The 14999-nt window shown below is 44.7% G+C and overlaps 1 protein-coding gene across 2 annotated transcripts in view; it reads right to left on the bottom strand.

The window, feature by feature from the left end:
• The window catches only part of ATG4C (autophagy related 4C cysteine peptidase), a 90705-nt gene that overhangs the window by 56786 nt on the left and 18920 nt on the right, over positions 1-14999 (bottom strand). For both annotated transcript variants that reach the window (XM_038752835.1, XM_038752836.1), the window contains 2 exons: positions 13949-14182; positions 8745-9075 (listed from right to left, as the gene is read on the bottom strand). In XM_038752835.1, the coding sequence (XP_038608763.1) occupies positions 8745-9075; positions 13949-14182 (565 nt within the window). The remainder of the gene's footprint in view (positions 1-8744; positions 9076-13948; positions 14183-14999) is intronic.

Raw genomic sequence — 14999 nt, 5'->3', positions numbered from 1 at the left:
CAGAGCACTGTACTAGGCCTTCGGGAGAGTAATAAGGTTATAACAATCATTCATTCATTCATTCAATCGTATTTATTGAGCGCTTACTGTGTGCAGAGCACTGGACTAGGCCTTTTGGGAGAGTAATAAGGTAATAACAATCATTCATTCATTCATTCAATCGTACTTATTGAGCGCTTACTGTATGCAGAGCACTGGACTAGGCCTTCGGGAGAGTAATAAGGTAATAACAATCATTCATTCGTTCATTCAATCATATTTATTGAGCGCTTACTGTATGCAGAGCACTGGACTAGGCCTTCGGGAGAGTAATAAGGTAATAACAATCATTCATTCGTTCATTCAATCGTATTTATTGAGCGCTTCCTGTGTGCAGAGCACTGTACTAGGCCTTCGGGAGAGTAATAAGGTTATAACAATCATTCATTCATTCATTCAATCGTATTTATTGAGCGCTTACTGTGTGCAGAGCACTGGACTAGGCCTTTTGGGAGAGTAATAAGGTAATAACAATCATTCATTCAGTCGTATTTATTGAGCGCTTACTGTGTGCAGAGCACTGGACTAGGCCTTCGGGAGAGTAATAAGGTAATAACAATCGTTCATTCGTTCATTCAATCGTATTTATTGAGCGCTCACTATGTGCGAAGCACTGTTCTGTGGGGAGGGGGAGACTTGGCTGCTTTTTTTTGGTATTAAGCGCTTACTATGTGTGAAGCACTGTTATAAGCGCTGGGGAGGTTACAAGGTGATCAGATTGCCCCACGGAAGGCTCACAGTCTCCATCCCCATTTTCCAGACGTGGTAACTGAGGCCCAGAGAAATGAAGTGACTTGCCCAAAGTCACCCAGCTGACTAGTGGCGGAGCCGGGATTTGAACCCAGGACCTCTGACTCCAAAGCCCGGGCTCTTTCCACTGCTTCTCCATGGGCTTGCCCAAGGTCACACGGCATACCGGGGGTGGAGCCGGAATTCGAACCCATGACCTTCTGACTCCAGGGCCGGTGCTCTAACCACTTCGCCAAGCTGCTTCTCAGAGAGTGCAATACAGTGACAGACGGGCATCTTCGTTCAGTCGTATTTACTGAGCGCTTACCGTGTGCAGAGCACTGTACTAAGCGCTTGGAAGGTACAATTCGACAACAGACAGAGACAGTCCCTGCACACAATGAGCTTACGGCTGCGTGGCTCAGTGGGAAGAGCCCGGGCTTTGGAGTCAGAGGTCATGGGTTCAAATCCCGGCTCCGCCACTTGGCAGCTGGGTGATTTTGGACAAGTCACTTCTCTGTGCCTCAGTTCCCTCATCTGTAAAATGGGGATTAAAACTGTGAGCCCCATGTGGGACAACCTGATCACCTTGTCACCTCCCCAGCGCTTACAACAGTGCTTTGCACATAGTAAGCGCTCAACAAATACCACCATTATAATTATTATTATTATTTTTAGTACATAAGAGACTTGCTGAATGAGAGCAAGTCTAAATACAGACCAATTTTCAAAATCAGGTGGCAGCATGGCCTAGTGGATGGAGCCTGGGCATCAGGAGGACCTGAGTTCGAATCCCGCCTCTGCCACTTGTCTGTTGGGTGACCTTGGGCAAGTCACTTCACTTCTTTGGGCATTGGTTTCCTCATTATTATGCCATTATTATTATTATTATTATTATGAGAAGCCACGTGGCTCAGTAGGAAAGAGCCTGGGCTTTGGAGTCAGAGGTCATGGGTTCAAATCCCGGCTCCGCCAATTGTCAGCTGTGTGACTTTGGGCAAGTCACTTCACTTCTCTGGGCCTCAGTGACCTCATCTGGAAAATGGGGATTAAGACTGTGAGCCCCACGAGGGACAACCTGATCACCTTGTAACCTTCCCAGTGCTTAGAACAGTGCTTTGCACATAGTAAGTGCTTGATAAATGCTATCATTATTATTATTATTATTATTATCTGTAAAACAGGATTAAGACTGAGCCCCTCGTGGGACAGGGACTGCGTCCAACCCGATCAGCTTGTATCTACCCCCTCACTTATTTGGAACAGTAAGCATTTTACTACTCTTTACAGTAGTTATAATAAATAATTACTATTTATAGTCAACTTTGTTTAATAGCTTCATTTAAGTTGCTTAATTTGTTATAAACCATTTGTAGTGATAATAGTTACTATTATTATTGAGTGCTTTAAGGAGTTTCCTCAGCTACAGCTCAGGCCCTGCAACGCAGAGCGGCAGCGTGGCTCAGTGGAAAGAGCCCGGGCTCGGGAGGCAGAGGTCATGGGTTCAAATCCTGCGCCAACTGTCAGCTGTGTGACTTTGGGCCAGTCACTTCACTTCTCTGGGCCTCAGTTCCCTCATCTGCAAAATGGGGATGAAGACTGTGAGCCCCCCGTGGGACACCCTGATCACCTTGTAACCTCCCCAGTGCTTAGAACAGGGCTTTGCACATAGTAAGCGCTTAGTAAACGCCATCATTATCGCAATTATTAATTCTGGCTCTGCCGCGTATCTGCTGTGTAACCTCGGGCAAGTCACTTCACTTCTCTGTGCCTCGGTTACCTCATCTGTAAAATGGGGATTGAGACTGTGAGCCCCGTGTGGGACAGGGACTGTGTCCGACTTGATTTCCCTACCCAACAGCGGGCTCACATCATTCCCAAGCGCTTAGTACAGTGCTCTGCACACAGTAAGCGCTCAATAAATGCGACTGAATGAATGAAATTTGCCTGTATCCACCCCACAACTTAGTACAGTGCCTGGCACAGAGTAAGCGCTTAACAAATACCACGATTATTATTATTCTTCTCTATTATTAGCTCATCCATAAAAGGGTATTAAGACTGTGAGCCCTATATGGGGCATATGCGTCCAAATCAATTACCCTTTATCTACCCAGCGGGACCGTCTCTTTATGTTGCCAACTTGTACTTCCCAAGCGCTTAGTACAGTGCTCTGCACACAGCGCTCAATAAATACGACTGATTGATTGATTCATTCATTCATTCAATCGTATTTATTGAGCACTTACTGTGTGCAGAGCACTGTACTAAGCGCTTGATTGATTGTTTTGCACGTAGTAAGCGCTTAATAAATGCTATCATTATTATTACTACCTCAGCGCTTAGTACAGTGCCTGGTGCATAGGGAACGCTGGACAAATACCACAATTATTGTTATTATTAGCTTATTTGATGATGATGAAAAAAGGCAAGTGACTAGCTATCTTAATTGTCACAATCTGGCCGGCATGCATCTAAACGGAGGCTAGGGACCGTCTCTATATGTTGCCAACTTGGACTTCCCAAGCGCTTAGTACAGTGCTTTGCACACAGTAAGCGCTCAATAAATACGATTGATTGATTGATTGATTGACTGATTGATTAAGAAGACTGTACAATCATTTTCAGTGGATACGTCTCTAAATAGTTGCTTAGGGACCATCTCTATACGTTGCCAACTTGTTCTTCCCAAGCGCTTAGTACAGTGCTCTGCACACAGTAAGCGCTCAATAAATACGATTGATTGATTGATTGATTGATCGATTGTTTTGCACGTAGTAAGCGCTTAATAAATGCTATCATTATTATTACTACCTCAGCGCTTAGTACAGTGCCTGGTGCATAGGGAACGCTTGACAAATACCACAGTTATTATTATTATTAGCTTATTTGATGATGATGAAAAAAGGCAAGTGACTAGCTATCTTAATTGTCACAATCTGGCCTGCATGCATCTAAACGGAGGCTAGGGACCGTCTCTATATGTTGCCAACTTGGACTTCCCAAGCGCTTAGTACAGTGCTCTGCACACAGTAAGCGCTCAATAAATACGATTGATTGATTGATTGATCGATTGTTTTGCACGTAGTAAGCGCTTAATAAATGCTATCATTATTATTACTACCTCAGCGCTTAGTACAGTGCCTGGTGCATAGGGAACGCTGGACAAATACCACAATTATTGTTATTATTAGCTTATTTGATGATGATGAAAAAAGGCAAGTGACTAGCTATCTTAATTGTCACAATCTGGCCTGCATGCATCTAAACGGAGGCTAGGGACCGTCTCTATATGTTGCCAACTTGGACTTCCCAAGCGCTTAGTACACTGCTCTGCACACAGTAGGCGCTCAATAAATACGATTGATTGATTGATTGACTGATTGATGAGGAAGACTGTACAATCATTTTCAGTGGCTACGTCTCTAAATAGTTGCTGGGTAGGGACCGTCTCTATACGTTGCCAACTTGTTCTTCCCAAGCGCTTAGTACAGTGCTCTGCACACAGTAAGCGCTCAATAAATATGATTGATTGATTGATCGATTGTTTTGCACGCAGTAAACGCTTAATAAATGCTATCATTATTATTACTACCTCAGCGCTTAGTACAGTGCCTGGTGCATCGGGAACGCTGGACAAATACCACAATTATTGTTATTATTAGCTTATTTGATGATGATGAAAAAAGGCAAGTGACTAGCTATCTTAATTGTCACAATCTGGCCGGCATGCATCTAAACGGAGGCTAGGGACCGTCTCTATATGTTGCCAACTTGGACTTCCCAAGCGCTTAGTACAGTGCTCTGCACACAGTAAGCACTCAATAAATACGATTGATTGATTGATTGATTGATTGATGAGGAAGACTGTACAATAACTTTCAGTGGCTACGTCTCTAAATAGTTGCTTAGGGACCGTCTCTATATGTTGCCAACTTGTTCTTCCCAAGCGCTTAGTACAGTGCTCTGCACACGGTAAGCGCTCAATAAATACGATTGATTGATTGATTGTTTTGCACGTAGTAAGCGCTTAATAAATGCTATCATTATTATTACTACCTCAGCGCTTAGTACAGTGCCTGGTGCATAGGGAACGCTTGACAAATACCACAGTTATTATTATTATTAGCTTATTTGATGATGATGAAAAAAGGCAAGTGACTAGCTATCTTAATTGTCACAATCTGGCCTGCATGCATCTAAACGGAGGCTAGGGACCGTCTCCATATGTTGCCAACTTGGACTTCCCAAGCGCTTAGTACAGTGCTCTGCACACAGTAAGCGCTCAATAAATACGATTGATTGATTGATTGATGAGGAAGACTGTACAGTCATTTTCAGTGGCTACGTCTCTAAATAGTTGCTTAGGGACCGTCTCTATATGTTGCCAACTTGTTCTTCCCAAGCGCTTAGTACAGTGCTCTGCACACGGTAAGCGCTCAATAAATATGATTGATTGATTGATTGGTTGATTGCTTTGCACGTAGCAAGCGCTTAATAAATGCTATCATTATTATTACTACCTCAGCGCTTAGTACAGTGCCTGGTGCATAGGGAATGCTTGACAAATACCACAGTTATTATTATTATTATTAGTTTATTTGATGATGATGAAAAAAGGCAAGTGACTAGCTATCTTAATTGTCACAATCTGGCCTGCATACATCTAAAAGGAGGCTAGGGACCGTCTCTCTATGTTGCCAACTTGGACTTCCCAAGCACTTAGTACAGTGCTCTGCACACAGTAAGCGCTCAATAAATACGACTGATTGATTGATTGATGAGGAAGACTGTACAATCATTTTCAGTGGATACGTCTCTAAATAGTTGCTTAGGGACTGTCTCTATACGTTGCCAACTTGTACTTCCCAAGCGCTTAGTACAGTGCTCTGCACACGGTAAGCGCTCAATAAATACGACTGATTGATTGATTGATTGATGAGGAAGACTGTACAGTCATTTTCAGTGGATACGTCTCTAAATAGTTGCTTAGGGACCGTCTCTATACGTTGCCAACTTGTTCTTCCCAAGCGCTTAGTACAGTGCTCTGCACACGGTAAGCGCTCAATAAATACGACTGAATGAATGAAATAGAGCAAATTTTGAGCCACACCCTGCCCTCTTATTCTTGAGTGACATATTCACGAGTCAGTTTATGGCGAAATTGGGACCCACATTGAGCGGGTAAAGACTATAAAAAACACACACACAAAAAAAATCAAGTAGTATCCAAATAAATGGCACATAAAAAAGGCAGGGTATAGTGAAATTTGACTTTCCCCTATTTTTTTTTTTTCCACCCACACTGAATGTCACAGACCCTTTACTTTTACTGTGATGTAATTATAATATTAATAGTCCCGCACATTTACAGTTCACAAGAATCTGATGTGGGCAGAGAAATGCTGAAAACATCAATTTTAGCTCTGACATTTCATTACGCTATCAGTACATTACAGCCCCCGGGTTACAGTATTAAAAAAAAAAAGAAAAGAAAGAAAATGTATAATGTTATGCATGTTCCAAGGTTGAAAGAGTTGTTAGTTTATAAGAACATTTCATTAACGGCAGCTAAAAAGCTGGGGACGGGAGAAACCCCGGACGCTTACCGGTAAAGCCAGAGGCAAAAAAGGATGGCAAAAATATAGCTATTTTTTGATAGCTATATCATCATCAATCGTATTTATTGAGCGCTTCCTATGTGCAGAGCACTGTACTAAGCGCTTGGGAAGTACAAATTGGCAACATATACAGTCCCTACCCAACAGTGGGCTCACAGTCTAAAAGAAGCTATATGAAGTTGAGAAGCAGTGTGGCTCAGTGGATAGAGCCCGGGCTTTGGAGTCACGGGTCCTGGGTTCAAATCCCGGCTCCGCTACTTGTCGGCTGGGTGACTGTGGGCAAGTCACTTCGCTTCTCTGGGCCTCAGTTCCCTCATCTGGAAAATGGGGATGAAGACTGTGAGCCCGCCGTGGGACAACCTCATCACCTTGTAACCTCCCCAGCGCTTAGAACAGTGCTTTGCACATAGGAAGCGCTTAATAAATGCCATTATTAGTAGTATTAAGTAGGAGAAGAGTTGGTGCATTTCAAGGCCCAGCCGCTATTACTGGTTCTTTGTAATCGTGTGTATTTCGGACTCCGTTAATATATTTTTTTGTCTGTAATCAGGGGGAAGAAAATGAGATTAAAATGAACTTTTTTCTTTTAATTAAGAGGTCCGGGCAATTTGGGAAAATGCCCAAATCCGTAGTTAAAAAGCAGCGAGACTTAGTGGATAGAGCCTGGGCGTCGGAAGGACCTGGGTTCTAATCCCCGTTCCGCCACACGTCTGCTGGGGGACCTTGGGCAAGTCGCTTCACTTCTCTGGGCCTCGGTTACCTCATCTGTAAAATAGGGATTAAGAGTGTGAGCCCGAAGCAGCGTGGCTCAGTGGAAAGAGCCCGGGCTTTGGAGTCAGAGGCCATGGGTTCGAATTCCAGCCCCGCCAATTGTCAGCTGTGTGACTTTGGGCAAGTCACTTCACTTCTCTGGGCCTCAGTTCCCTCATCTGTAAATTGGGATTAAGACTGTGAGCTCCCTGTGGAACAACCGGATCGCCTTGTAACCTCCCTGGCGCTTACAACAGTGCTTTGCACATAGTAAGCGCCTCTTCTAGACTGTGAGCCCGCTGTTGGGTAGGGACCGTCTCTATATCAATCAATCAATCGTATTTATTGAGCGCTTACTGTGTGCAGAGCACTGTACTAAGCAGAGCGTGGCTCAGTGGAAAGAACCCGGGCTTTGGAGTCGGAGGTCATGGGTTCGAATCCCGGCTCCGCCACCTGTCTGCTGTGTGATCTTGGGCAAGTCACTTAACTTCTCTGGGCCTCAGTTACCTCATCTGTAAAGTGGGGATTAAGGCTGTGAGCCCCACGTGGGGACAACCTGATCACCCTGTATCCTCCCCAGCGCTTAGAACAGTGCTTTGCACATAGTAAGCGCTTAACAAATGCCAATTATTATTATTATTATTACAAGTTGGCAACATATCATCATCATCATCATCATCATCAATCGTATTTATTCATTCATTCATTCATTCATTCGTATTTATTGAGCGCTTACTGTGTGCAGAGCACTGTACTAAGCGCTTGGGAAGTCCAAGTTGGCAACATATAGAGACAGTCCCTACCCAACAGTGGGCTCACAGTCTAAAAGGGGGAGACAGAGAACAAAACCAAACATACTAACAAAATAAGATAAATAGATATGTACAAGTAAAATAAATAAATAGAGTAATAAATTTGTACAAACGTATATACAGGAAATGAACATAGTGGTGTTTCTTAGTGAATGGCGTGGTCATAAGCAGTTCATTTAGATTCATTCATTCAATCGTATTTATTCAGCGCTTACTGTGTGCACAGCACTGTGCTAAGCGCTTGGGAAGTCCAAGTTGGCAACATATAGAGACGGTCCCTACCCAACAGTGGGCTCACAGTCTAAAAATTGCCAACTTGGACTTCCCAAGCGCTTAGTACAGTGCTCTGAACACAGTAAGCGATTGACTGAATGAATGAATGACTGACTGAATGAATGAATAAATGCCATCATTATTATGTGGGACAGGGACCGTATCCAACGCGACTGCCTACTGTTGTGGGGTGGATACAGGCAAATCAGGTCGGACACAGTCCCTGTTGCACGCGGGGCTCACAATCCCCGTTTTACAGATGAGGGGACTGAGGCACAGAGAAGTGAAGTGACTTGTCCGAGGCTACACAGCAGATAAACGGCACAGCCAGAATTAATAATTGCGATAATGATGGGCATTTACGAAGCGCTTACGGTGTGCAAACGCCTACCCCAGAGCTTAAAATAATAATAATGACAATATTGCTTCTCAGTAGCGCTTGGCCCGTAGGAAGCGCTTACCAAGCACCGTGATGGTTGTTATTATCCGTAGTATTAGCAGCTACAAAACACAAACTTACCTTAGGATATGGGCAACAACAGCCGGCCCGTACCAATCTCCGGCTGTCTTCCCAGACTTCCTGCCGTATTCCGTCAGCCGGTGCAAGCCGAAGTACGTCCGGGGGCTGTCGCCGAACCACGAGATGATTTTGCGGTGGACCCCTTCGTTTCTCACTTCGTCCCGGACGCAGCTGGTCCCGCGCGAAGCGCCCCGGGGAGCGGACGGGGCCCTGGGGTCCCTCTGGCCGCCCCACGAGGCCTCGAACGAGGCCGTGAGCTTTTTCACGGGATGGGACGTCCACGACTCGGAATCCGAGCTCTCCGCGCCCAGTGCGTCGGGCCAGGTCCACGCTAGGTTGGAAAAGGAGGATCGGTTTGGGCGTTTCTCAAATAGGCGCTTGGCCATCTGTCAAATCATCATCATCGTCATCAATCGTACTTATTGAGCGCTTACTATGTGCAGAGCACTGGACTAAGCGCTTGGGAAGGACAAATTGGTAACATATAGAGACAGTCGACAGCCTGCTCCTGTTTGGAGGCCGAGGCTCGGCACGCTAATGACGAGAAAACTGGGGATCAATCCATCAATCAATCAATCAATCAATCAATCGTATTTATTGAGCGCTTACTATGTGCAGAGCACTGTACTAAGCGCTTGGGAAGTACAAATTGGCAACACATAGAGACAGTCCCTACCCAACAGTGGGCTCACAGTCTAAAAGGGGGAGACAGAGAACAGAACCAAACATACCAACAAAATAAAATAAATAGGATAGAAATGTACAAGTAAAATAAATAAATAAATAAATAAATAGAGTAATAAATATGTACAACCATATATACATATATACAGGTGCTGTGGGGAAGGGAAGGAGGTAAGATGGGGGGATGGAGAGGGGGACGAGGGGGAGAGGAAGGAAGGGGCTCAGTCTGGGAAGGCCTCCTGGAGGAGGCCTTCAATCAATCAATCGTATTGATTGAGCGCTTACTGCGTGCAGAGCACTGTACTAAGCGCTCGGGAAGTCCAAGTTGGCAACATATAGAGACGGTCCCTGCCCAACAGCGGGCTCACAGTCTACGAGTGGCCGGCTCTGGAGTTAACGGGGGAATCCGAATCCGTATCTTATCACTCACCGCCGGACTTTCCTAATAATAATAATGATAATGATGGCATTTGTTAAGCGCTTACTATGGGCAAAGCACTGCTCTAAGCGCTGGGGGGGATACAATGTGATCAGGTTGTCCCGCGTGGGGCTCACGGGCTCCATCCCCATTTTACAGATGAGGGAACTGAGGCTCCGAGAAGTGAAGTGACTGGCCCAAGGTCACACAGCAGACATGTGGTGGAGCTGGGATTCGAACCCATGACCTCAGGATTTCCTCATTCTAAGTACAAAGTTAGGCTCCAGCAACCTGAGAAGAAGCGTGGCTCAGTGGAAATAATAATAATAATGATGGCCCGGGCTTTGGAGTCCGTGGTCATGGGTTCATATCCCGGCTCCGCCAGCTGTCAGCTGTGTGACTTTGGGCAAGTCACTTCACTTCTCTGGGCCTCAGTTCCCTCATCTGGAAAATGGGGATGAAGACTGTGAGCCCCCCGTGGGACAACCTGATCACCTTGTAACCTCTCCAGTGCTTAGAACGGTGCTTTGCACATAGTAAGCGCTTAATAAATGCTATTATTATTATTATTATTATTACTCGCTCATCTACGAACCCATTTTCCATTCTCCGAGAAGTGAAGTGACTGGCCCATGGTCACACAGCAGACACGTGGTGGAGCCGGGGCTCGAACCCATGACCTCAGGATTTCCTCATTTTAAGTACAGAGTTAGGCTCCAGCAACCTGAGAAGCAGAGTGGCTCAGTGGAAATAATAATAATAATAATAATGATGGCCCGGGCTTTGGAGTCCGTGGTCATGGGTTCATATCCCGGCTCCACCAACTGTCAGCTGTGTGACTTTGGGCAAGTCACTTCTCTGGGCCTCAGTTACCTCATCTGTAAAATGGGGATTAAACTGTGAACCCCCCTTGGGACAACCTGATCACCTTGTAACCTCCCCAGCGCTTAGAACAGTGCTTTGCACATAGTAAGCACTTCATAAATGCCCTTTTTAAAAAAAAACCTAAAGCAGCAAGCTTCACTTCTCTGTGCCTCAGTTACCTCATCTGTAAAATGGGGATTAGGACTGTGAGCCCCATATGGGAGGGGGACTGTGACCAAACCTGATTATCCCGTATCGACTCCGGTGCTTAGAACAGTGCCTGGCACATAGGAAGCGCGAAACAAATACCACAAACAAACAAAAAAAAGAACTAACACTATTGAAATTGATTACAACGAAAAAACCAATGTCGATGAATTTGTTTCTGCAGATGCCAGGCAGAACCAAATTCATTCATTGAATCGTATTTACTGAGTGCTTCCTGTGTGCAGAATATTGTACCTTCTCCCCCCTTCTAATAATAATAATAATAATAATAATAATAATAGTAATAATAATAATAAAGCACTGTTCTAAGCACTGGGGGGGGTACAAGTTGATCAGGTTGTCCCACGTGGGGCTCACAGTCTTAATCCCCATTTTTTTTTTACAGATGAGGTAACTGAGGCACAGAGAAGTGAAGTGACTTGCCCAAAGTCACACAGCTGACAATTGGCGGAGCAGGGATTTGAACCCGTGACCTCTGACTCCAAAGCCCGGGCTCTTTCCAATGAACCACGCTGCTTCTCCTAAGCTGTGAGCCCGTCTCTATCTACTGCCGAATTGTACTTTCCAAGCGCTTAGCACAGTGCTCTGCACACAGTAAGTGCCCAACAGATACGATTCCATGAATGAATGAACAAATACCATTTTTTAAAAAAGAAGAAATATCATGACTTCTTGAAGGAATAGTCTGTGGTAAAAAAAAAACTCCGGATCATTTGACTCTAATTCAGTTCCTTCTACCTTGCCGTGGATACTCTTTGTCTTTTAGCACTCGAGAAGCAGCGTGGCTCAGTAGAAAGAGTCCGGGCTTTGGAGTCAGAGGTCATGGGTTCAAATCCCGGCTCTGTCAGCTGTGTGACTTTGGGCAAGTCACTTCACTTCTCTGGGCCTCAGTTCCCTCATCTGGAAAATGGGGAGTAAGACTGTGAGCCCCCCATGGGACAACCTCATCACCTTGTAACCTCCCCAGTGCTTAGAACGGTGCTTTGCACATAGTAAGCGCTTAATAAGTGCCATTATTATTATTATTATTACTCGCTCGTCTACGAACCCATTTTCCATTCTCTTCTTTCTCAGCTTACTGTGTGCTGAGCACTGTACTAAGCGCTTGGGAAGTACAAGTTGGCAACATATAGAGACGGTCCCTACCCAACAGTGGGCTCACAGTCTAGCCATTATTATTATTATTATTGTAACCTCCCCAGCGCTTAGAACAGTGCTTTGCACATAGTAAGCGCTTAATACCATCATTATTATTATTATTTTTAAGTACTTGCCAAGGGCTTCTAGGTGAATTCAAACCTCATGTTTTATGGAAACAGAATGCAGGGAAATTAGGCTTGTAAAATGAGTAATAACGGGCTTGACGCAGTGGAACATGAGAGCCGGAGGACAGAGCACGTCAGAAAGTCAAAGAAATCACCCCGCGGCCATCTCGGCGCTCCGGTTTGAGAGTTAGTTGGGGTTCGAAGAGGAGAAGTATTTATTTATTTAGTTTATTTGTGCATATTTTTATTCTATTTACTTTATTTTGTTAATGTTTTGTTCTCTGTCTCCCCCTTCTAGACTGTGAGCCCGCTGTTGGGTAGGGACCTTCTCTACATGTTGCCTACTTGTACTTCCCAAGTGCTTAGTGCAGTGCTCTGCACACAGTAGGTGCTCAATAAATACGACTGAATGAATGAATCCCCCCGCCTTACCTCCTTTCCCTCCCCACAGCACCTGTATATATGTATATATGTTTGTACAGATTTATTATTCTATTTATTTTACTTAAATAGAATAAATATATATAAAAATATGTATGTATAAAATAAATAGAATAAATATGTACATTTTATTTTGTTAGTATGTTTTGTTTTGTTGTCTGTCTCCCCCGTCCTAGACTGTGAGCCCACTGTTGGGTAGGGACCGAATCTATATGTTGCCAACTTGTACTTCCCAAGCGCTTAGTGCAGTGATCTGCACACAATAAGTGCTCAATAAATACGATTGAATGAATGAATGAATCCCCCTGCCTTACCTCCTTTCCCTCCCCACAGCACCTGTATATATGTTTATATGTTTGAACAGATTTATTACTCTAATTTACTTGTACATATTTATACTATTTATTTTATTTTGTTAATATGTTTGGTTTTGTTGTCTGTCTCCCCCGTTCTAGACTGTGAGCCCGCTGTTGGGTAGGGACCGAATCTATATGTTGCCGACTTGTACTTCCCAAGCGCTTAGTGCAGTGCTCTGCACACAGTAAGTGCTCAATAAATACGATTGAATGAATGAATGAATGAATGAATCCCCCCGCCTTACCTCCTTTCCCTCCCCACAGCACCTGTATATATGTTTGTACAGATTGATTACTCTATTTTACTTGGACATATTTATTCTATTTATTTTATTTTGTTAATAAGTTTGGTTTTGTTGTCTGTCTCCCCCATCCTAGACTGTGAGCCCACTGTTGGGTGGGGACCAAATCTATACGTTGCCAACTTGTACTTCCCAAGCGCTTAGTACAGTGCTCTGCACACAGTAAGCGCTCAATAAATACGACTGAACGAATGAGCCCGCTGTTGGGTAGGGACCGTCTCTCTTTGTCATCAACTTGGACTTCCCAAGTGCTTAGTCCAGTGCCCTGCACACAGTAAGCGCTCAATAAATACTATTGAATGAATGAATGAATCCCCCCGCCTTACCTCCTTTCCCTCCCCACAGCACCTGTATATGTTTGTAAAGACTTATTACTCTATTTTACTTGTACATATTTATTCTACGTATATATGTATATATGTTTGTACAGATTCATTACTCTATTTTACTTGTACATATTTATTCTATTTTGTTGATATGTTTTGTTGTCTGTCTCCCCCGTCCTAGACTGTGGGCCCACTGTTGGGTAGGGACCGAATCTCTATGTTGCCGACTTGGATTTCCCAAGCGCTTAGTCCAGTGCCCTGCACGCAGTAAGCGCTCGATAAATACGATTGAATGGAAGGGACAGAGCCAATCAACCTACCTCGCCCGAGAAAGTGCAGGACGAGTCCTTGGGCGAGCAGCATCTGGCCCGTTCTCAGGGTGCAGCCCCAGCCGCAGTCCGTGGTCAGGCCCGAACCCCCAATCGGGGGGAACTCTTCCCGGTAGGTCAGCCATATCCGCGAGATGAAGTCTTTCCGAAACTCGCCGACGTTCCCAGAGACGACGAGGTGATCCTCCGGGGCCCGGTTGGAGCCGACGGGGATTTCGTCGCCTTCTGCAAAACGACAGTCAATCCATCGTATTTATTAATAATAATAATGATGGCATTTGTTAAGCGCTTACTATGTGCACTGTTCTAAGCGCTGGGGAAGCTGAGCCCCCTCCTTCCTCTCCCCCTCGTCCCCCTCTCCATCCCCCCCATCTTACCTCCTTCCCTTCCCCACAGCACCTGTATATATATATATTTATTTTACTTGTACATATCTATTCTATTTATTTTATTTTGTTAGCATGTCTGGTTTTGTTCTCTGTCTCCCCCTTTTAGACTGTGAGCCCACTGTTGGGTAGGGACTGTCTCTATATGTTGCCAACTTGTATTTCCCAAGCGCTTAGTACAGTGCTCTGCACCCAGTAAGCGCTCAATAAATACGATTGATTGATTGATTGATTGATTGTCTCCCCCTTCTAGACTGTGAGCCCGCTGTTGGGTAGGGACCGTCTCTAGATGTTGCCAGCGTGGACTTCCCAAGCGCTTAGTCCGGTGCTCCACACACAGTAAGCGCTCAATAAATACGATTGAATGAATGAATGAATGAATGAATGAATGCGAGCCTGTGGTTGGGTAGGGATCGTCTCTGTTGCTGAATTGTAGTTTCCGAGTGCTAAGTACAGTGCTCTGCACACAGTAAGCGCTCAATAAAGATGACTGAATGAATATCAAAGCAAGTAAACAGGCATCAATAGCATCAATATACATAAAAAGAGCTGGCTCTGTCACTTGTCAGCTGTGTGACTTTGGGCAAGTCACTTCACTTCTCTGGGCCTCAGTGACCTATCTGGAAAATGGGGATGAAGACTGTGAGCCCCCAGTG

This window comes from Tachyglossus aculeatus, chromosome 10 (genome assembly GCF_015852505.1).
Source record: "Tachyglossus aculeatus isolate mTacAcu1 chromosome 10, mTacAcu1.pri, whole genome shotgun sequence".
Taxonomy (NCBI): Eukaryota; Metazoa; Chordata; class Mammalia; order Monotremata; family Tachyglossidae; genus Tachyglossus; species Tachyglossus aculeatus.
Note: the sequence above shows the minus strand (reverse complement) of the source record. Positions and strands in the feature narration are given on the sequence as shown.